Source organism: Rhynchophorus ferrugineus, unplaced genomic scaffold (assembly GCF_030347505.1).
Source record: "Rhynchophorus ferrugineus isolate W39M unplaced genomic scaffold, kcgeb_rfMv2 rfM1, whole genome shotgun sequence".
Taxonomy (NCBI): domain Eukaryota; kingdom Metazoa; phylum Arthropoda; class Insecta; order Coleoptera; family Curculionidae; genus Rhynchophorus; species Rhynchophorus ferrugineus.
Window position 1 is genome coordinate 4511568 of NW_027472580.1, and position 23357 is coordinate 4534924.

General features: G+C 35.4%; 1 protein-coding gene across 1 annotated transcript; it reads right to left on the bottom strand.

The window, feature by feature from the left end:
• Positions 1 to 784: 784 nt before the first annotated feature.
• Positions 785 to 21789, bottom strand: LOC143202795 (facilitated trehalose transporter Tret1). Its single transcript, XM_076414602.1, has 4 exons — positions 21635 to 21789; positions 18299 to 18446; positions 18086 to 18248; positions 785 to 1831 (listed from the first exon to the last, which is right to left on the bottom strand). The coding sequence occupies exons 1-4, from the start codon at positions 21678 to 21680 to the stop codon at positions 803 to 805; spliced, it is 1386 nt and encodes a 461-aa protein (XP_076270717.1). The 5' UTR covers positions 21681 to 21789; the 3' UTR covers positions 785 to 802.
• Positions 21790 to 23357: the final 1568 nt, after the last annotated feature.

The following is a 23357-nucleotide window of genomic DNA, read 5'->3' on the forward strand; positions in this document are numbered from 1 at the left end:
GTGAAAGAAACAGTTCAAAGGAAGACTTTAATGGAGTTGTTTCAGAACTTCAAGAAGAGAGACTAGATGCCAGGCTAAGGGATCGATCAACTTTAAAAAATCCTCAGTCTTTGAATGATTATACTATTTACAATCAGGCAAAGAAGATAATACCAAGCAAAAATTTTCAAACAGAGAAGCAGTCGTAATATATCTAATGTTTGGGATTCGACCAGATCAGGCCTACAGTCAGGGATAACTAACAACGGAATTCATCACATTTCGACAAAGCAGCAGGTGGCAGACATCATGACCAAACCACTTCAGAGGTTGGTTAAGGTTAAGGTGAATTAAGGTTGCTGTGGAACTGCTAAAGTAAATATTTTTCTTTAGTTAAAAGAAGGAATCTGTGTTAAGTACAATAACGAAATTTTACTAGTTTCTATGGACTTTCGAGTTACATAGTTGTCAGATATATGTAAGTGTTAGTCAAGAGAGAAACCACGTTGTTGTACATAGATTAACTCATTAGTTCGTTTATATAGAGTCTTCAAATGTTTAGATAGGTGTACTAAATAATGCTATTTGTTAAAACTAATCTGAGTATATCAATTAATAACAGTAAAATCTCAACAAATTTTTTTGAAAACATATCAAAGATATCGGTTTACAAAAGTATCGATTATCGGTCAAAAAAATTATCGGCCAAAAATATCGATATATTTTTTTAAATATCGATATATCGATATTTTTTTAAACGCCCACACACGACACTTTAAAACACCTTAGAATAAAAAAAACACAGTTTTTACTTTTATACCATTTATATAATTTTAGCTCGTACATCTTTCTGTATCTCCAGAAAGCTCTTGCCTCTGGTTTCCGGAATGAAAAAATAAACGAACCCAACCGCTACGAAGGTGACCGCGGCGAACACCCAAAACGGCATGTAGAAACCGATCTCGCCCGCCATTTCTGGTAAGAACGTGGCTATCAGAAATTCCGCGACCAGCCCGATGCAAATAACCAGCATATTTCCGACCGATTTCACATTAGGCTCAAGGATTTCGGTGGGGAATATGTAAGAGATCGGACCAATACCAGACTGAAACGCGACAATGAATAACATTAAACAGACAATCGGTAACCACGATATGCCGTCAAGGTGGTACTGGTGGTCGACGAGATAGAAAAACAAACCCAAGATCACGTGCAACAGGCAAATCACCGTCAACGACAACAACAACAGAAATCGTCTATTGATTTTATCGATTATGTTGGTGGAGATCAGAATCGCCAGTACCTGAACGGTCATGACGATCATCACGGACTTGTCACCGGATAATGGAGTATTCGCCGTATCGAATATCTTTTGAGTATAGTCAATGATGTATATAAGGCCGGTGAATTGTTGAAACAACATGAGTAACAACGCCAGAACGAACGTCTTGATACAGGATATCTCGGTAAAAAGAGACTTGATCGACGATTTCTCCACGCCGGCTTTTATTTCCGTCACCGACTTGACGATCTCCTTCATCTCGTCGTCCACGTTTCGTTTCCTTCGAAGTTTCATCAGGCATTCCTCCGCTTCGTCGTTCTTGTTCTTCAACACATAAAAATATGGTGATTCTGGCGAGAATAGCCCGAATATAATAAAGAAAATGACGCAGGGTATTAGGGAGACTATGCTGAAGGCTCGTATGGTTACGTTGGGACCGACGGTGCTTGATGTGAAGTGTCCTATGGCGACGAAGAGTAACATCATCGCCCCTATGGTGCCTCTGTTGTGGTCTTCGGATATCTCCGCCGAATATACCGGAATTATTGAGAAAATGCATCCTTCGGTTATCTGGAAATAAAATAAGTTTTATTGTGTGTAGTGTTGGGAACTATCGACTATTTAATAATTGACTACTTTTTACTATCGACTATTTCAGTTGCTATTTTCGGTTCGACTGATTTTGTTACTATTTACTATTGACTGTTTCAGTCGTGTGTTTTTAGTTAATATATTTGGTTCCACTAATTTCATTCGACTGATTTTTATCGTTCTGACTCTGCCGTCCCAGCCGCGACATTGACAAAAATGTACCCAATTTATGCTTACATAGATTTATATGTAATATATATATTTGAATTATGATTTTTTTTGGTAAATGGCTTGTAAATAACAATATATTGTATATTAATATAGCAGCGTTTTGGAACAATATTTTTCAAGATTGTTAGTGTAATAGAGTAAAAAGATTAAAATTGTGAATGATAAATAGTAACATACTTTTGACTGTTTTTATGGCAATAATAGGTTTTGTTAAAAATATTTCCGTTCAATAATAAATTTTATAGCATTTATTTTATTAAAAAGCTCTAGTAGTTATTGTGCGATCATTTTCAATTAACATATGTCATGAATTAGTTTTTTTTTCTATGATTAGGTATATGTTTAATTTTTATATAGTATTAATGATTATTGTACCTCTTTAGTTTTTAGGTTCAGATCATTTTTAATTATGTCATGGATTATAATAATCTTTTATATGATTAAGTATATGTTTAATTTTTATACAGTTTTTATGATTATTATACATCTTTAGTTTTTAGGTTTTGTTTAAGTTCTATTGTATTGTCTATATTTATTATAGTATATTATTTGATTTGCAATTAGCACATTAAAATATGATAAAACATATGTGGGGTATTACTCCATCCCTTATTACAGATCTGCAGAACATTCAAATATAAAAATAATTCTACTTACTTTAAAATGAAATTATTAATTGCATGTAAATCGTATTCAGTAGTTACTTTTTTCATTTTCCTTTTTAAAGTTAGTATGTGAACGAATATGTACATCTCCGTCTCGCTTATACTACCGTTGGAAAATACAAGAATATATAAAATTAACTGTTCCAAGCAATTATTTCCGTCCTTTCCTCTCTCACAATTTATACAGGAAAGAACTCGTACATCTTCGTCTGACATCAAGAATTGAACAAAACAGTCGAACCGTGCATTTGACTGAAAATTGTAATTACTATATTCAATCGCCAGATTTTTGATTATTATTTTTTATTTTTTGATTGATTCTTCTTAAGTGTTTCGGCTATAGTTATAGTTTCCAACGCTAATTGTATGTATAATAACCAAAATAACATAAAATGAATTGGTGTTCGTTAGTCTCGCTAAAACTTGAGAACGGCAGATAAATATTGCAGATACAATTTCATACAAATGCAGGTACATTTTGATAGGTACAAAATGAGCAAATTACTACCGCGGAATTACTGTTTACTGCTGGGGTATTCTCAATACTTTAAACCTATTTCAGGTGGAGTTCCGCAAGGTAATGTTTTGGGATCACTCCTGTATCTGCTTTATAGTGCTGATATTCCAACAACAAAATAAACAGTACTTGGAATATTTGCCGACGACACAGTTATCATGACAAAATATGTATCTCTGTCTAAGGCTGTAAAGAAAAGTACAAATAGCGATCAACAAGATCTCAGTTCCGTGCTAGCTCTCGAAGAGAACGGTCGTGTCCGGCCCGCCGAACCTACCTGCGCTTCCGAGAATTACCCGAAACTTTATCTAAGACGGTCGACCCGTTATCACGTTTCCACCAGTGCCTACGTCATAAAAAAGCGTCTGTAATCGCCGAAAAGGCGCTTTTACAGACAAGGCAATGGCGTCATGTACGTCAGAGCCGACGTCGCCTCCTGAGCATAATCCCAGTTTTCCTAATTCAAATGGACCATCTTTCGAAGACAGCCGAGAAGTGCTCATAAAAGAATTAAGAAGACAGAATGAAGACCTGCGAAAGCAGATAGATGAAGTTAAAATGTTCGCTAAAGAACAAACAGACGCCCTGAACAAACAGACTGAAAAGCTGGAAAAGAGCGAAAAGGCTTCCGAAGATCTCAAAGAAGAAATCAAAACTCTCACAGCTACGATAGCAGTATCAAAAAGATGCCATGGAAAGAAAGACTCCCGCAGCCTTTTAATTCTTCGAAATGGCTGTTCCAAAATCTCTCATACTGGTGACATGGAATGCAAACAGCTTACGCGGAAAGCAAGCGGAATTGGAAGACGTCATGACATTCTATGACGTCGACATCGTTCTCATCCAGGAAACTTTCCTGAAACCTTCGCATCGTCTCTCTTTCGAACACTTTTTTGTCTACAGAAACGATAGAACTCTGGGTCGAGGCGGTGGAACCGCCATTCTCGTCAGAAAAGGAGTCAAACCCGAGCTCCTTCCATCGTTATCAGTAAAAAACTTCGAAACAACCTCCATTAAAATCGATATCCAAGAACGTCCCTTCGTGATTACATCCCTGTACAGGAAATCTTCTGCATTCAACTATGCCGAATACCGATCACTCGTCGAAGGAAAATTTCGAAAAATAATAGGTGGCGACTTCAACGTCCACCACCCCACCTGAGGGTGTTCCAGAGCGAATACCGCATGTAACGCCATCGTAGCTCTAAGTGCAGATCTGGGCTACGGTCTTGCCTTGCCAAATGAACCCACCCATCACCCTAGTACAGTCTCTCAAGGCGCAGCAAGAATCCTTGATTTCTTTATTCTTCAAGACGTAAATCGCTATTCCGAAGTTCGAGTCTTTGACCAACTAGACTCTGATCATCGTCCGGTCCTCCTCAAACTCGGAAACTGCGCAATCACTCAAGTTCCACTAACAAGATTCAGGAAAAAAACCGACTGGAAAAACTACCAATCTCTTCTCCTTAAATCCGATCCAATTCCGAAAATTAACACACCAGAACAGCTCGAGGAAGCCGTACTCAAGCTAACTCGCGATATTCAGTCTGCTCAGGAATCTGCCACAGTCAAAATTTCATCACAACCTCAGCCATGGAAAAACAACCTTCCCGCTTCTCTTAAACGTGAAATTCGCATCAAAAACGGTTTATGCAGATTAGCTCGATTCACCCTTGATGCTGCAGATAAAAGGGAGGCGAGCAGAGCATGCAAGAGGGTAAGGGCGGCCGTCTCGACTTGGCGAGCAATGAAATGGAACTCATTTCTAGCGGACCAAAGGCTGGATGGCCCCCCTTCCTTCTGGCGTGTCTCCAGATGCCTCGTGGGGAAGACGCACAATGTCATCCCCCCCCCTGAAGCCAACAGTCACAGGAAATTTCGCAGTCACTGACCAAGAAAAAGTCGAGCTCCTTGAAGAGACCTACGAAGCTCAAATGAAATGCCTCCCACCCGCACAGAACACTAAAGCTAAAGACATTGACACTGTCATCAAAGAATCCAACTCCGTCAAAAGACCAGTAACCCCAGCCTTTCTTCTCAACCATTTCGTGTCTCCAAAGTCTCTACAGACTATGATCGGCAAACTTCAAACCAGAAAATCTCCAGGTTTCGATGGAATATCGATTACCCAGTTAAAAAAGCTCCCGCATAAGCAGCTCACAGAACTGGCAAACATCATTAACTCCATCATGAGGCTGCAACACTTCCCGGCCTTTTGGAAACACGCACATATAGCGGTTATACCCAAGAAAGGAGCAAAATCCTCTCCATCTGATTACAGGCCTATCAGCCTTCTCAGCGCCATTTCGAAGCTTGCCGAGAGGGCAATACTCTACGCTCTCAACTCTTTCACAAAGGAAAACAACATCATTCCAGATGAACAATTCGGCTTTCGCGCTCTCCACTCATCCGTCCATCAGGCTACCCGTTTGACCGCACACATCCATCATGCTCTTGACCAACGCAAAAAGCTTGGTTCTTCTGGACCTAACCAAAGCCTTCGACAAGGTCTGGCACGGCGGAATGATCGCAAAGTGCGTGGGGTTAGGCCTCCCAGAAGACCTAACCGCTCTCATCAAGTCCTATCTCTCGGACAGATCTTTCCAGGTCAAGATCAGGCAATCACTTTCCAGTCATAAACAAATCGATGCTGGCGTACCTCAAGGTTCCCCGCTGGCCCCAGCCTTATTTAACCTCCTTATTTCAGATCTGCCGAGAAAAGAGCGCATTGACGTCGCGTTTTACGCTGACGACACTGCTTTCTTTACGGCCGCCAGGTTCGAAGTTACAATTCATGAACGTTTACAGAAGCAGCTCGATCATGCGGTCAAGTTGTTCAAATTCTGAAGGTTGCAAATCAACCCCCTGAAAACCCAGGCCATCATTTTCCATAAGAAGCGTTACGCACTGCGCGTCTCGCAACTTAAGATCGACACCGCAATAATTCCATGGCTGGATAACGTCACGTACCTAGGTCTTCACTTCGACCGGAGGTTCGGTTGGCATTCCCAAATCCAGAAAGCAATCCAAAAAGGTTCGGGGATAGCAAACCTGCTATCTTCTCTGATCTGCACTTCTAGCAGACTTCCCATCTCCATCAAATGCTTATTTTACAAGATGTTAATTCGGTCCGTACTCCTCTACGGATCTAATGTCTACTTCAAGTTTGTTACACCCAACCAGGTCAAACGGCTTCAAGTTTTCCAAAATAGGCTCCTCAGGAGAATATTAAACGCTCCATGGTTTGTCAGAAATAATCAAATTCATAGGGAAACTGACACTCCAGAAATCAAGCACTTCATATCTCAATCATTCCACAAACAACAACTCAGCTCAAGTTCCTCTGAAAACGCGCTTGTTCGCGAGCTGGTCGACATGCTGGGAGCTTGGCACCGCGTCATCGCCAAGCTCCCCCCCCCTTTTCCAGGCTGAAACGACCTCATCCGTCGTTACAGTCATAACTTTTGCCCCCATACAACAGTACCTAGTTGTGTGTTAACTCAGGTTTGCGAATCAATAGAATCGCCGGACCCTCATGCCCAATAACGGCTGCCCGATCAGCGGATGCCATATCCCCAAATTTAATGCAGTAGCAGTAGTGATCCACAGGGGTCAACTGTGAGGCGGTTTCGTTTTAGTGTATTGGTAAGCCCAGAGGCAGTCCTACATAATCCGGTCCAACTTGTCACTCCAGGGCAAGTCTCCGCGACCAGGTATGCGTCATGCATTCCACCGCCTGGTTTTTAGGTCAGAACAAAATAAAATCAACAAGATCTATATATCTCGGAATACCTCTCGATGGTAGGTTAAATTGGAAACATCATGTTAGGCAAAAAGAAGAGCAGATTAGAATCAAACTCAAGCAACTGTACTGTTTAGTCGGAAGATACTCTCAACCTGACCTAAAATCATGAGATTGGTTTATCAGTGGTAATTAATTACCAATACTTATTGCGACATAACCAACGAAGAGCTGTGCGATCAAATGGATACACGAAGTTAATCCAAGATTTCGACTTGAAATAAACATGAAATTAAGTTGCTAAATTACAGCAATGTGGAAGCAATACAGCTATTGGACAACACGCAGGAAATCAAAAGATTGGTACGAACTAAACCCCACGAACGTATTAATGCAAGTACAACAGAACAGTTGTAATAAATTATTTTGTAAATTAAGATTGTACTAAGCACACCTAATGTAAGATGTAATTAATAAAAAATAATTCATTAACAGATATCACTTAGCCAATGCGATTTAGCTTTGGTTTATTTCTATTAATATTAATGTTTATTTGAAGTTTTATTGTTCACCAATCTGGCGATTCTTCTGTACATTTAAATTGAGTTTTAAAGGTTCGAAGAAAATCACACTATTCCAATCTCACTAAATACACAGCATAAGCTTGTATCGGTAAATATTTCCTTATATCCTTAGAATTCTAACATCCAAATTATGTTTCATCATCATCACCTTAAGCTTCTTTCGACATCAAAATAAATACAAATAACCGACTTAGTTGGCGCAGTGGTAAAGGCGACAGGACGGTCCACCTACTGTTGCGATAGTCGCAGGTTCGAATTCTGCTGGAGCATGGTTCTAAATTTATGTTTGTGATTGTTTAATATGTGTGATTGTCTTAGGCAAGAGTGCAAAATCCGACAAGGAAAATGATTCTAGATAAGACCGGATGTTTTCTGGGAAGCTGGTCACTCGCCAGTCGATAGGCTTAATGTCGAGGACCGTTAAACTGTAGGTCCAGTCCTGATAAACCCTCGTTGGTAAAAAGGAGACTATAAAATATATTTAAAAAAAAGGAAAACAAATGAGGATATAGTTATATTTTTATAATTTCCAAGGATTTCAGGCATTTTATCTCTTATCTCTTATCAAGCAATTCCTTCAGTTATTCATCACCTAAACTTGTCGACTTTCGGACCCTTTCATGTCACAGCACTTTTTTTGATATTGACCACCTTCTTGATATATACAACATTCTCCATGTCGAAACGTTCTTCAAACTCCAAATTTCCTGTTTTCCATTACTTACTATTATTATTATTACTACTACTACTACTTACTAATATTGTCAGATATATTTTTAATTCATTATGTACATAACAAATTGTTATTAATGTATATATTTCCCATTCCATAACCTTTTATATCAAGTTTCATGTCATGTTAACTAAGTCAGCTAGTCCTTGAGAAAGTTGACTAAAGAGGAATAATACACAAGGAATATACGATATTCAACATAAACCTAGCTCCAGTAATTTTCCATATTCCTTTAAAAAAATAAAAATAACCATAATTGATTAAAGGACGACAGTAAATTCCCAACATTACTAAAACAAATAGTAACAAGAAAATGACAATGAACTAAAACCAACTGGCATTGCTTCACAGCGTTAATGTTTTAAGTATACTGCTAGATAAAAATATACGCGTATTTGTTTTCTAACAGCCGTTGTTCAATTTTGACTTCATCATATTTAATACTAAGTATGCTGTTCCTACTCACGTGATGATTATTTAACGCTTATATGGATATCAAAGAATATTCACATATAATTCCATGAAATACATTATCACTATTGTATAATTTTGTCCAAATCTGATAGGGTGTTTTGACGATTCATGCTTTATTACAGTGACATTGCTAGTGTATTACTGTGTACCTGCTCTGCATTTTCTGTTTGTAATAACACAAGCGACCCGCCCCGGCTTCACACGGGTGCAATGCTGATACTAAATTAAATACACTACAGAAAAAATATGAACGTTGTATATAAAAACATAGCGGCCCGCTCCGACTTTGCACGGGCATAAAATATATATGCCTATGTCACTCAATGAAAACATGATTAAAATCGATCCAGTATTTTTGGTTCATTCATTACTGCCCTTGGCCTGCACGCATTAAATTTGGAGTAAAACAATTCCTCTTCCCCTATACTTACTATGAAGATTTCCTGCTATCTTTGGAATATCTAAATTCATACAATTTTTATTACATTACACATTTTTAAACGCAAATTTTAAATTTGTAATATCTCCGAAAATATTTGTTTAATTTACATGCTGTAAGGAACCATATTGATCTATATTAATTGCACACTGTATTTAAGGTACTTAATTCGATAAGGATTAATGCCGTATTGCTTAAAATAGCTTCGTAAATAAGCCATTTTCTCACGCAAAAAGTAAACAATAAAAATGGTTAATGTGGGTTATCCCTAAAAGATAAACATATACCATCGCGGACTTTTTTGTAGACCTTTTTATGGTGTACAATACTGTAGTACATTAATTTGATCTAACTCGTAGGGTTAGGCAGCGTTTTTGCTAATTGCTAAATAAGCCTAAAAAAATAGGTTAATTTACGACATCACGTTAGAAACCTCTAAAATTAGCAATGTTGCCTTAGTATATTATACATGTATTATACATATAAACCTTCCTCTTGAATCACTCTATCTATTGAAAAAAACCGCATCAAAATCCGTTGCGTAGTTTTAAAAGATTTAAGCGTACATAGGGATATAGGGAGAGAAAAGGCGACTTTGTTTTATACTATGTAGTGATATCTTTAAAAAAAGTTAGTGTTAAAGCAATTTCACAAAAAAACATCTCGGGTCTTATAAATATTGGAATTCAATAGCGTGGAAAGATTGCTGATAAACTAGAAGTTCAGTTAAAAAACATTTACATTATTTGAGAATGAAAAAGAAGCTATAAGACAATTATATAAGACAATAAGCAAGTAGGATTGATACAGTCCCTTTGATGCTGAGGATTGTTATTGGCAATGGGCTAATAAGAGCTAATAAAAACAAGGATAAAGCCACCTAGAAAGCTTAAGTAGTTATAGAAGACTAAAATGAGAAAATGACCATAGATTTCGGACTTCTCAATACATCGACGTTAAAACACCACTTCTACTTGTTTCATTAGGTACTCTTAGAAGCTGGTTAGACGGTAACTGAGAAACGCTACTACTGAACGAATAACTTGATCACAAAAACCATTTACTAGGCAAGTCTTACTGCTGCCAAAGCTTGATCTTACATTGCTTATTATCTATCAATTATTTTTATAATTTTTCCACGTTTATCGACCATATAACATAAACAAACGTAACAAAAAGTCTTTGAAACAACTTTTCAGTATTGTCTTTGCATTTTCACGCGTCCCGAAGAATAATCACAGCACAAACTACATTCCAAATGGTATTTAATGCAACGTCATCAGACGTGATAAGGGTGCAGTGCTGCCACCATACGCGAACTCGATAACTACAACTAATCTTGACATATGGATTGAAAATCCGAGTTCAGAATATTAAATAATGTCAAGAATCGTTCTCATCTGCTCGGGTCGAAAAGTTGACCCGAATTTGTAAACTTGAGTAAGTATAAGAAGTATTAAACTTAAAACTCACTGCCAAGGACTCGAATTCGCCGCTTGCATTTGGAACGCCATGAATGCGCTCTCTTGAGGCTTTTTCATAAACCTTTTAATTTCTTGACTGATCATTGGTACTTAGATCTTTGTAGATGTCGTCATTTCTAATGTACAATAACTAACAATGCTGCGGAGAAATTGGTTCTAGTAAGTTTGGATCATGTCAACATTAGATTTTTCGTGCTACCGTGTTCGTACAGAATTGCACAGCGTAGGTCCACACTGGCTTGAAGATTTTCTTATAAAAATAAAAGTTTATTATGGAGTGTTAGTTGGAATTGTCGTCCAAGTATCCACCACTGGGGATGCCGAAAAAATATCGATATAACGATATATTGACACATACATTGATATATCCATATTTATTTTAACCGATAATTTTCTGTTTTTTTCAACAAAAAATAATATATATTTATTAAACATTATAAAATACCATTATTTACTTTAATACTTACTTTACTTACGTACTTTAATACTTATATATTAATACCAACTATTTTTAATTTGGCACTTAATTTTAAATGTTTAGTGTATTTTAGTACTTAATTATAATTATTTATTAAAAATATCAATATAAAACTATCGAAATCGATGTATCGATATTAATAAATCGATATAAAGTAATGTCGATATATATTTTGGCGGCCGGCACCCATATCCACCCCATTTTTTGAGCCTGATACAAAGTCCAATTTTGTTCTCTATTTCTATTTTAGTCGACTCAGTAATATTATTGACAGTTGTTTATACTCTATTTACAGTTCCCTTAATATTGTTAGTTGTAGCGAGTAGTGCAGTATCATCAGCGAATGATCCGTTAATTATGAACCGATTTTAAATGGTAAAGGCGATGGGACAGTCCTCCTACTGTTACGATAGACACGGGTTCGAATCCTGCTGGGGCATGGTCGTAAATTTATATTTGTGATTGTTTAAATTTTGTGAATGTTTTAGGCAAGAGTGTAAAATCCGACAAGAAAAATGATCCCAGTCACGCCAGTAACCAGGCTGGGTAAGACCGGATGTCTTCTGGGATGATTTCTAAGTTGGTCACTCGCCAGTCGGTAAGCCTTAATGCTGAGGACCGTAGTTCGGAGCCCACGTTAAACTGTAGGTCCAGTCCAGATAAACCCATAGTTGGTAAAAGGAGACTAAAATTATTTACGTTACAACTTTAAATGAAATATTGAGCAATAAATATACCATATATATTACAGAATTCTTATATCTGAACAAATTTTAAATAAAACCTGCCATATTTTTTGCAGCACTATATATTTAATATATAAATAAAATCATATATTGTTCAAGATATAAAGAAGCATCATGTCCAATATATTTACTTACCAATTAGTAATTGTTATTTTTAGAATGAAACAAATAAAACTATAATGAAATGTTTTCTGGATTGAGGTTGTGATCTTAAACTAATTTCATTCATTTATCACAAAAATGTTTAATTTAAAACTGTTGACCTCTGTAATGATTTATAAATAATCGAGTTACGTTTCAAAGAAACATGTTTTTATTTCACATATGCAATATTTAATAATTTAGATATATAGAATAGTTGAAAATATAGATTAAATAGTTGTATGTACATTACGGAGATTATCTTCTAACCTGTAAACAATTTGGCTAATATACACGCCAGAGTTTTAATAACTCTAAAACCACTTTCACATTTGTTTCACACAACACATCTTAACACCAGTCGTGGTCTTAATTCTTAGTTCAACCTGACGGTACTTCATATTCAATAACTTTTTAATGAATGAATCTACCCAGGTCTCTATATGTTCCAGAACTAAATCTATATATTCTGCATTTAGCTTCCTTCGTATTCAAGAGTTGCGGCACTTAGGTGTTAACATGGGAGTGGAGTATTTCCTCATATCTTGGTGCAAATTTCTTAATTTTTTCGATGAAAGTTGGAATCTGAGGGTATCGGTATAAGTAGTTGGTTTTTTATAGTATCTGGATGTAAATACAAAACATATCAAGGTTTTATTTTGAATTACTCCTATTATGTTGTTACTACTTCTCGCAGAACATCCCCATAAGTGAATTCTGTAAGACCATATAGGTTTTAGTATTTACTTTTCTTTTTGTTCTGGCCAAAAACCAGTCAGTGAGATACATGACCCATACCTGATCACCGAGACTTGCCCTGGAATGACAAGTTGGACCGGGTTATGTTGGGACTGCCTCTGGGCTTACCAATACACTAAACCGCAACCGCCTCACAGTTGACCCCTGTACTGATCGATACTGCTACTGCATTCAATTTGATTGGAGATATGGGGAAGCCGTTATTGGGCACGAGGAACCGGCGAACAAACAGATAGTGAAACTAACTATAGATTCGCAAACTTACGTTAGCACACGACTGGATGCTGTCGTATGGGAGCAAAAGTTATGTTTGAAGCGACGGATGAGGTCATTTCAGCCTGGAAAAGGGGAGAATAGCGGTGAGGCGATGGTAAACTCCCAGCATGTCGACCAGCTCGCGAACATGCGCGTTTTCAGAAGGACTTGAGCTGCATTTTTTTTTCAATGCAATTGTAATGTCAATTTCTCAATTTCTGATTATTTCTGACAAATCATAGAGCGATTAATATTCTCCTGAGGAGCTTATTTTGGAAAACTTAAAGCCGTTTCACCTGGTTGGGTGTAACAACAAACTTGAAGTAGATATTAGATCCGTAGAGGAGTACCGATCGAATTAACATCTTGTAGATCATCTTGGGCAGATCAGAGGAGATAACAGATTCTCTATCTCCGAACCTTTCTGGATTGCTTTCTGGATTTGGGAATATCAACCGAACCGTCGGTCGAAGCGCAGACCTAGGAACGTGACGTTATCTAGCCAGCAAGTTGTTGCGGTGTCCCTGTTGGTACTTTAATTTGAATTATTTTCCATTATTTTTGACATGCACCTTCCAATGATGTTTTGCATCAAGATTCATCACAAAATACTTATCATTGTTACTGTATAAGACACCTCTATAGATGTCTTGTAGATTCCCAGCGCATATATGAATGCGCAAACTAACTTTCATCGGGATCTAAAGATCTAGTATTAAAAGGTTTCAAACAAAGGTTGAAGACATGCACGCGCTTCAGTTGCCAGATGAACAACACATGGTTCATAAACAAAAGAACACCGAACGCTTTAATGTGAATTAACGTTGAATTTTAGTTAAGATTTAATTAAATGTGATTTTTAATAACTTTTCCTAACCTTTCTACTATTCTAAGTCTGGATTATATTTTGTTATTTACAAAGCCTCACTCACAATACGTACATCTTAATCTAACACAAGAGATTTCACAAAGACTTTATAAAATCCCAAAACTTTATAAGATATTAGTAGTTTTATTATATTATACCCTACTCATTTATACACTTTGTGAATTTAACATTTCTACAATCTTCACTCATTGAACACATATTATCACTCTAATAAACAAATCCAACCTTTATAATCGAATTCCATTTTCTTCACTATTTCTTTGTTACATTTGCTCAAATGTTGCATTATTTATTTCATGAAATACTCATTATGTTAGACTGAATATAATAGAATGTTAAAAAGTATATAATGTGCTTTTTTGTCGTATATTCCGTCACGGCAGAAAACCAATAGCAGCGATTTACGCGATTAATAAATGGAAACTATATTTTCTCTGTGTAATGACACTATATTTATATCCAGAATGTGCAAAACAAAATTTTGGTATTAAAAGGATTTTAGGAATCTCTTAAAAAATTGAACTTAATACTGCAATGTAAAAGATACCAATTGCATGGACACACACAGAAATTCTGCAGAACAGAACCTAGATGTGTAAAACTTTCAGGCAAACATATCACCACAAAGTGTAGAAAACCCAAAGAATCTAAGGCGAAATATGTAAACTGTAATGAAGCGCATTCAGCAAGCTATGGAGGATGTATAGTTTCAAAAACACTACAAGAGAGGAGAAATAAAGTAGCTCAAAATAAACCTCAAGATACAATGATTGTAAAGAAACAACCTAAAAGATATAACCAAGTTAATGGTGAAATGACAGAAATGGTAAATAAAGATATTCGAATAGCAATTTGGAATGCTAATGGATTCCAGCAACACCACGCTACCCTACAAGTATTCCTAGATATGCAAAAATAGATATTTACCTAAAATCAGAAACCCATTTGACAAAAGAATCCTTTATAAAATTTAAAAGATATAAATTTTATCATATCGTACATCCAGCTAACACCGCAAGAGGAGGAAGTGCAATCACTACATAGTATAAAACTAAGTCGCCTTTTCTGTCCCTATATCCCTATGTGCGCTTAAATCTTTAAAACTACGCAACGGATTTTGATGCGGTTTTTTTCAATAGATAGAGTGATTCAAAAGGAAGGTTTATATGTATAATACATGCATAATATACTAAGGCAACATTGCTAATTTTAAAGGTTTCTAACGTGATGTCGTAAATTAACCTATTTTTTTAGGCTTATTTAGCAATTAGCAAAAACGCTGCCTAACCCTACGAGTTAGATCAAATTAATGTACTACAGTATTGTACACCATAAAAAGGTCTACAAAAAAGTCCGCGATGGTATATGTTTATCTTTTAGGGATAACCCACATTAACCATTTTTATTGTTTACTTTTTACGTGAGAAAATGGCTTATTTACGAAGCTATTTTAAGCAATACGGCATTAATCCTTATCGAATTAAGTACCTTAAATACAGTGTGCAATTAATATAGATCAATATGGTTCCTTACAGCATTTAAATTAAACAAATATTTTCGGAGATATTACAAATTTAAAATTTGCGTTTAAAAATGTGTAATGTAATAAAAATTGTATGAATTTAGATATTCCAAAGATAGCAGGAAATCTTCATAGTAAGTATAGGGGAAGAGGAATTGTTTTACTCCAAATTTAATGCGTGCAGGCCAAGGGCAGTAATGAATGAACCAAAAATACTGGATCGATTTTAATCATGTTTTCGTTGAGTGACATAGGCATATATATTTTATGCCCGTGCAAAGTCGGAGCGGGCCGCTATGTTTTTATATACAACGTTCATATTTTTTCTGTAGTGTATTTAATTTAGTATCAGCATTGCACCCGTGCGAAGCCGGGGCGGGTCGCTAGTAATAATAATAAAGAACATTTGCCACCATCAAGAATGCGGGCTCAATATAGCAGAAAAGCAGGTAACAGCTATAACGGTTAAATCAAGCAGATGCAGGGTTACAATAGCCACAATTTATTGTCCTCCAAGATAAAATTTAAAAAAAGGAAAATTATTAAGAATATCCTAAGCAACCTGGGAAAAAAATATATAAGTGGAGATAATTTCAATGCAAAAATATGAGATGGAGATCCAGAATGACAGCAACTAAAGGCAATGAACTGCATAAAACAGCTGCTGAGCTAAAATGTAGTTACATGTCAACTGGAAAACCAACTTATTGGCCGACTGAGCAAGAGAAAACCCCAGACCTATTAGATTTCTTCATAGTAAGAAACATAGCATCCAACTATATAAAAGTAGAAAAAAATTTCTACTAAGCTAAGTTCAGGTCATACGCCAGTGATTCTGAAGTTGAGCGAAAAAATAATAAGAAAAGAAAGAAATCCAACGTTAACAAACAAGAGAATAGACTGGGAAGGATTTACTGAAGAATTAAACAAACGAATTCAACTAAATGTACCCCTCAAGACAACTGAACAATTAAATTTTGAACCAGAAAAATTCGTAGTAGATATTCAATAAGCTGCTTAGAATAATACTCTAGAAATTAACAGTACAATTAAAGGAATTAATTATACAAAAGAAGTGAAGGAAATGGTAGCCGAAAAGCGAAAATTAAGAAAAAAATATCCATGGAAATTAATATTGAATATATTTTGCCGAACATAAAAGCTGAAAATTCGATGGTTGAATTAGTCACGCCGAAAGAGCTAACTAAAGTTATTAAAACTGACATTAATCCCAGGAAATCACCAGGCTATGATTTAATAACAGGAAAATTACTGCAAAAACTAACAAGAGATGAAATTATAAAACTCACCAACTTGGTTAATACAGAATTTAGATTAAAACATGCCCCATGCATTTGGAAGATGGCGGAAATGTTCATAAAACCTGGAAAGTCACCAAACGAAATAAAAACCTATAGGCCTATATCATTGCTGTCAGTAATATCTAAGGCTTTTGAAAAAATCCTGTTGAAAAGAATAAAACCGATCATAGAGAGAAAAAACGTAATACCAACACACCAGTTTAGGTTTATTAACAAGCATTCAACAATTGACCGGGACCACAGAATAACAGAAGTTATTGAAAAAGCCTACAAAAGTAAAAAAGCACAAACCTTTGATAAAGTTTGGCATGAAGACCTTGTTCATAAACTACAGAGAATATTAGCAAAACAACACACCGAACTACTGAAAATGCGATATACCACAAATGGAGAATATTAGGATGGCTACATTTGCTGATGATACTAGTATTATAGCTGTTGAAGACAATAGTGAAGAAGCCACACGAAAATTACAACAGGCAAGCGACAATATAAATTTGGACACAAGCTTGGAAAATAAAAATTAACGAAAGTAAATCTGTGCATGTGCACTTCACCTACAATCAGACCGTACAAGCACCAATAACATTAAATAATACTATAATTCCATATAGCAACAACGCTAAATTTCTCGGAATGAATCTCGATGCAAAACTTCGCTGGAATGAACAGATAAAGAAGTAAAAAAAGAACTGGAATTGAAATATAGGAAATATGTATTGACTAATTGGAAGAAAATCAGAATTATCACTACATAATAAATTGTTATTATATAAGCATATACTGAAACCTATATGGACATACGGAGTTCAATTATGGGGATGTTCTGCAAAGAGACAACATAAACAAAATACAAATTTTTCAGAACAAAGTCCTGAAAAGTATTGTGGACACACCCAAGTACTTCAGGACTGACTATCTACATCGAGACCCACAGTCAGTCAAGAAATCAAGAGAATGGAAAGGGGGTACGAGGATATACATTAGTGACATGTAACATATAAACATTATTTCACCAGAGACTGAGATAGGGCCGATGGTAGGTTAGTTGGAAACGACTAGTAACAATGTAAAAATTAAATAAGAATTTAAAAAATCTTACAAACGGTCTATAGTAATTGTTTTACTGAGTTAGCCTCGCGAGACATATGCAGCTTTAAAGGTATCTATTACGAAAAACCAAAATTAATGTTTCCCAAATCTTATATACAAGGCCACACTCATATAGAAGAAAATAAAATATTATTCTTACCCCAATCAAGAATCTCGCTACGTAGAACTGGAAGACAGTATCGGCAAAGATCAGAATAATATATCCTCCGATCATTGGCAGCGAAAATAAGAGCAGCGTTGTCTTCCTTCCCAGTTTGTCCGACGCAATTTCGCTTAAAAACGGACTACAAACTGCTCCTAAACTACATAAACTAATTTAATCAAATTTTAGATGATAGTGTCAATATTTTACCTTAATAAAGAAGCAATCAGTGATTGTTCTGATGGAGTAGCTGGTCTAGGTAGAGGATTGTGGTCTTTTTCGGATATGCTACTCAGTTTTGGTAATGCCGGTGATGACCAGCCATACCCCAAACCTCCTCCATAACTTAGGAAATTAACTGAAACAAAAGAGTACAAATGGATATTAGTAATTTTTTTTAATAGATAGTTCAACAAATTATCTAAAAAGTCATTGACTCAAATTTTATTTGGTTCTCATTATTATCAGAAACTATAAACTGTATATTCTGTAACAGGTCAATTGAAAAGTCCATAGTACCATAGTCAAACACACTTTTTTTGGCAAAATTAGTTTTTTTATTCAACATAATTCCCTTCAAAGGTGATACACTGATTATAGCGAGCCTCCAACTTTTCAATACCATTTTTATAACACGATTTGTCCTTTGCTTCAAAATAGTCCTCAGTTTCGTCGACTTCATTCGACGAAAATTTTTCCCAGCGAGCATTATTTTAACACCTGAGAACAGAAAATGGTCGCTGGGGGCCAGATCTGGAGGATCGGTGGATGAAGAAGCAATTCGAAGCCCAATTTATGGATTTTTGCCATCCTTTTTTCTGACTTGTGACACGGTGCATTGTCTTGGTGAAGCAGCACTTTTTTTTCTTAAAATGCGACCGTTTTTTGCCGATTTTGTCCTTCAAACGGTGCAAAATCGTTATGTTATAGTCGCTGTTGATGGTCCTTCCTTTTTCAAGGTAGTTAATGAAAATTATTCCATGCGCATCCCAAGATACAAACGTCATAACCTTGTGCCAACCGACTGTTGCGTTTTCCCACGCTTTGGAGCGGGTTCATCGTGTGCAGTCCACTCAGATGACTGTCGATTGGACTTCGGAGTGAAATGATGGAGCCATGTTTCATCCATTGTCACATATCGATGCAAAAATTCGGGTTTATTACACTTGATCATATTCAAACACCGCTCCGAATCATCAAATCGTCATTGTTTTTGGTCAAAAGTGGGCTCGCGCAGCTCCCACATTGCACAGAGCTTATATCCATAAATGATATGATATACACGTTCAGTTGATATTTTTAAAGTGTCTGCTATTTCATTCAGTTTCATTTTGCGGTCATTCAAAATCATTTTGTGGATTTTTGTATGTTTTCGTCGGTAGCAACGGGCGTCCACTGCGTTCACTGTCTTGGGTGTTCATTTCACCACGTCTAAACTTAGCATACCGAATCCTTGATGGTTGAATTTCCTAGGGCAGTGTCCGGAAACTCGGCATCAAACCAAGTTTTTTCTTCAAGTGTATTTTTTCCCTTCAAAAAGCAATATTTTATTAATTTTACTTTACTTTTTATCCAATTTTTTCACAACAAAAATTGCTTCACTCAAAATGCTGTAATTTACAAACTAATGATCCGACAGCTGTTAAATTTATACACGCATCTTTTGAGGGTTAGGGCTAACTAAAAATTATATGTATTTAATTCTAGTAGCGCCATCTATGTGTCAGGCTGGGGACTTTGCAATTGACCTGTTATGTTAATAAAGCGTTATATTACTGAAAACAAAGTTTTTATCGGGCCTAGAAATTAATTTTTAATTATTTACATCAGATGATGTTACTCTATAATAAATCGCATAGGATATATTTGTAAGTAACTTCATGTTGAAGCCTTTCTTTTCAGTAAGAAGATTTTAATTAGTACCGACTAACAGCGATTTTGGGAGGTTTTATTTGTTTACTTCAATTTAAAGAAAAAGGCGGCCCAAGGTCATCAAATTCTGTGTGAGACTTATGGCAAACCATTTTCCTCCAGCAAATGAGATATCTCCTTCAGATCTCATCGCAGCATTACCATAAGATTCTGAAACTGTTTAATGAATCGAAAGTAATGAATTCCGAAAATGTAATTTTGAGCAATCTATGATTAACGCCTGTATGAACTGCATAACTACTAAATGGAAAACGTATGCAAACTTATGTTTAAAAATACTATATTATGTAGATAAACGTCAAAACAATCGAATTTAGGAGGTTGTTTATATTGATACTTTACATTTTCACCAATAAATATCGTTTATCAAAATAAGTGCAAGCGCCTAATATATTAACATATCAATGGACTGAAGTCATGGGCCTGCTATATAGATGACGCAATCACCTAGTCTTTCTAATCCTGACCTAGTAGTCCTACCAAATCAATTGTTCAAAAGAATCTGAATATTGTACAGATATAGTTTCTAATGACTACTGGCTGTTTGTAAAGCACAAAATGTTCATTGTTTGCGCCAGGGAAAGAAGTTTAGCTCAAATAAAGAAATAATAATCGACATTGAAACCATTGAAGACATTGAGTCGTTCCCTGAATGTATTATTCTTGAAATATAAAGTTGAAATTTGTTTAAAGGTTCTCTTAAAGTACTTTTCTCACTAGCGATTAAAAATAAACAAATAAAAAACCTCAACTTTACAAACGCATTAAAACTCGCACACGATATCATCATAAAGAGGAAATGTTAATCAGCTAAGCCATGCGGAATCGATGTTTAGTAAGTAACATACGTCAAGTGCGGTAGGATTTTCCAGGTAAGCTTCATAAAATCCACATAAAATTGCACCGACTTTGCACCATATATCACCAAATAATTTTAAAATTTCTTTTATTGAGTTTCTACTTAGCTAACGACCATTTTTCTTTCAATACTAACCCCAAGAATCTCCCAATTACTCCTCTACTTTTTTTTAGATTATCTAAATTAATACTCGAGTTACAAGTGGATTTTCGTGAATTGTTAATCCAGTATCTTTGAACTGAGAAATATATGTTGTTTACAATTACATCAAACTCACTCAACAAAAAATAAAGCCTAATAAAAACAGCAACGGATTACTCAACCCGTTGTAAATTCCGCAAAATCGATTCACAATTATATGCGAAAAATCTCAATATACTAAAAATAGTTATAATAAACAGGGAAGTTTAGATAACATTAAAAAAATAGTAACTTTAACTTAAACTGTCTCTATATATAAAATGAATGCCAATACAAAATATATCGAGTCCATTTGATTAACAAATAATTAATGCAATTTTTAAGCAAAAATAATATTATCTGCACATAGCGATAATATGGATAATATAAAAAATATTTAATTTAATAAAATATGTAAATTGCAAGAAAATGTATGACAAAGCACATTAATATAATGAAAGTTTTTTTTCAGTAAATATACTAATAAAATGTATTTATATTAAGTACAAACAATTCAGTGCAATAAAAAAAATTACCATTCGTAATTAACAATAATTTTAAGTTCTGTAACTTACCTGATATTGCAAAGAAATATATAGAAAAAGTCCTTGTCAAATCCATAATATTACACCAAACAAATCACCGATATACAACTAAATACGTCAACATGTCATCAACGAAGAATTACAACTAACACTAGGCTTACAATAAAAAGCAGAACTATAGTTTTGCAAGATTGCGATTAAGCACGATCTTTTAACTCGATTTCGTTCAGCTTGAGACTTGGATTAACGTTAATTTTATTCGTATATTGTCATTGAAATATTAAACTATATTAATAATTAGTGATTGATAGAATATTGTAATAGATTTTGTTGATACTAACGGTAGTATTTTGTTAAATTGTAACAACTTGAAAGGTTAGAGTAATTAATAATGTTCGTTGTATTGTGTAATTATCGCTATTAATACCGAGTTGTTCAATAACTTTTGTCGTTCAGTGAGGAAAACAGGATTTTATTACTTGAAGTGCATTTTATTTTTTTTGAATTATATTATCTGAAGGTCTGTGTGCATGAGTTATGAATTGTGCGGTGCTTTTGTTTTACTTTTTCATATATTTTATTTTGCATAAAATCCACTCTTTATTTTTTTAAGAACCAGTATCAGTCGTGATGAACATAATATTACACATTTCTCCTAAAGAAACAACTAAATAATATGGATGACTCTAGTTCTGTCTGGACAGCTTTTAGTTTTAGCAAAATTATTTGTGAATACATTAATCCCTCGTAATCCGCGGGGGTTACATTACTTTAAGATATCAGCGGTTGACGAGGGATCCATACATGTACGGATTAAAAGCACAAAAGAAAGTAATTTTGTTATATTTATAGTTGAATTTATTTATCTATTCATTAACGATAATAATTAATGTTTTTCAGCGATTTTATCCTTCAACCGGTCCAATAACGCTATGTAATAGTTGCTGTTGATGGTCCTTCCTTTTTCAAGGTAGTCAATGAAAATTATTCCATGCGCATCCTAAAATATCGACGCCATAACCTTGACAGCTTGTTGTGTTTTGCCACGCTTTGAAGCGGATTCATCGTGTGAAGTCCACTCGGATAACTGTCGATTGGACTTTGGAGTGAAATGATGGAGCCATGTTTCATTCATTGTCACATATCGATGCAAAAAGTCGGGTTTATTACGCTTGATCATCTTCAAACACTGCTACGAATCATCAACTCGTCGTTGTTTTTGGTCAAAAGTGAGCTCGCGCGGCACCCACTTTGCACAGAGCTATTATGAGCACAGAATGATATGATGTACACGTTCAGTTGATATCATTAGAGTGTCTGGTATTTCATTCAGTTTCAATTTATGGTCATTCAAAATCATTTTTCGTCGGTAGCATCCTCTTTTGGGCGTCCACTGCATTCACCGTCTTCGGTGCTCATTTTACCACGTCTAAACTTAGCATACCAATTCTTGATGGTTCATTTTCCTAAGGCAGTGTCCGAAAACTCGGCATCAAGCCAAGTTTTTGCTTCAACTGTATTTTTTCCTTCAAAAAACAATATTTTATCAACACGCGAAATACCATTTTATCAATTTTTTTTCACAATAACAAAAGTTGCTTCACTCAAAATACATCAAAATCATTCACAAATTAAAGATCCGACAGCCGTCAAATTTATACACGCAACAATCTTTTGATGGTTAGGGCTAAGTAAAAAACATATGGATTTAATTCTAGTAGCGCCATCTAAGTGTCAGAACGGGCAGTTTTCA

What these genes read in the sequence shown, in the direction of transcription:
- LOC143202795 (XM_076414602.1), bottom strand. Translation starts at nt 21,680, where the DNA reads ATGGATTTGACAAGGACTTTTTCTATATATTTCTTTGCAATATCAG. An exon ending in ATATTTCTTTGCAATATCAG is followed by an intron (nt 18,447 to 21,634) that starts GTAAGTTACAGA and finishes CTTTTGTTTCAG; the next exon opens with TTAATTTCCTAAGTTATGGA. An exon ending in CTGATTGCTTCTTTATTAAG is followed by an intron (nt 18,249 to 18,298) that starts GTAAAATATTGA and finishes TAGTTTATGTAG; the next exon opens with TTTAGGAGCAGTTTGTAGTC.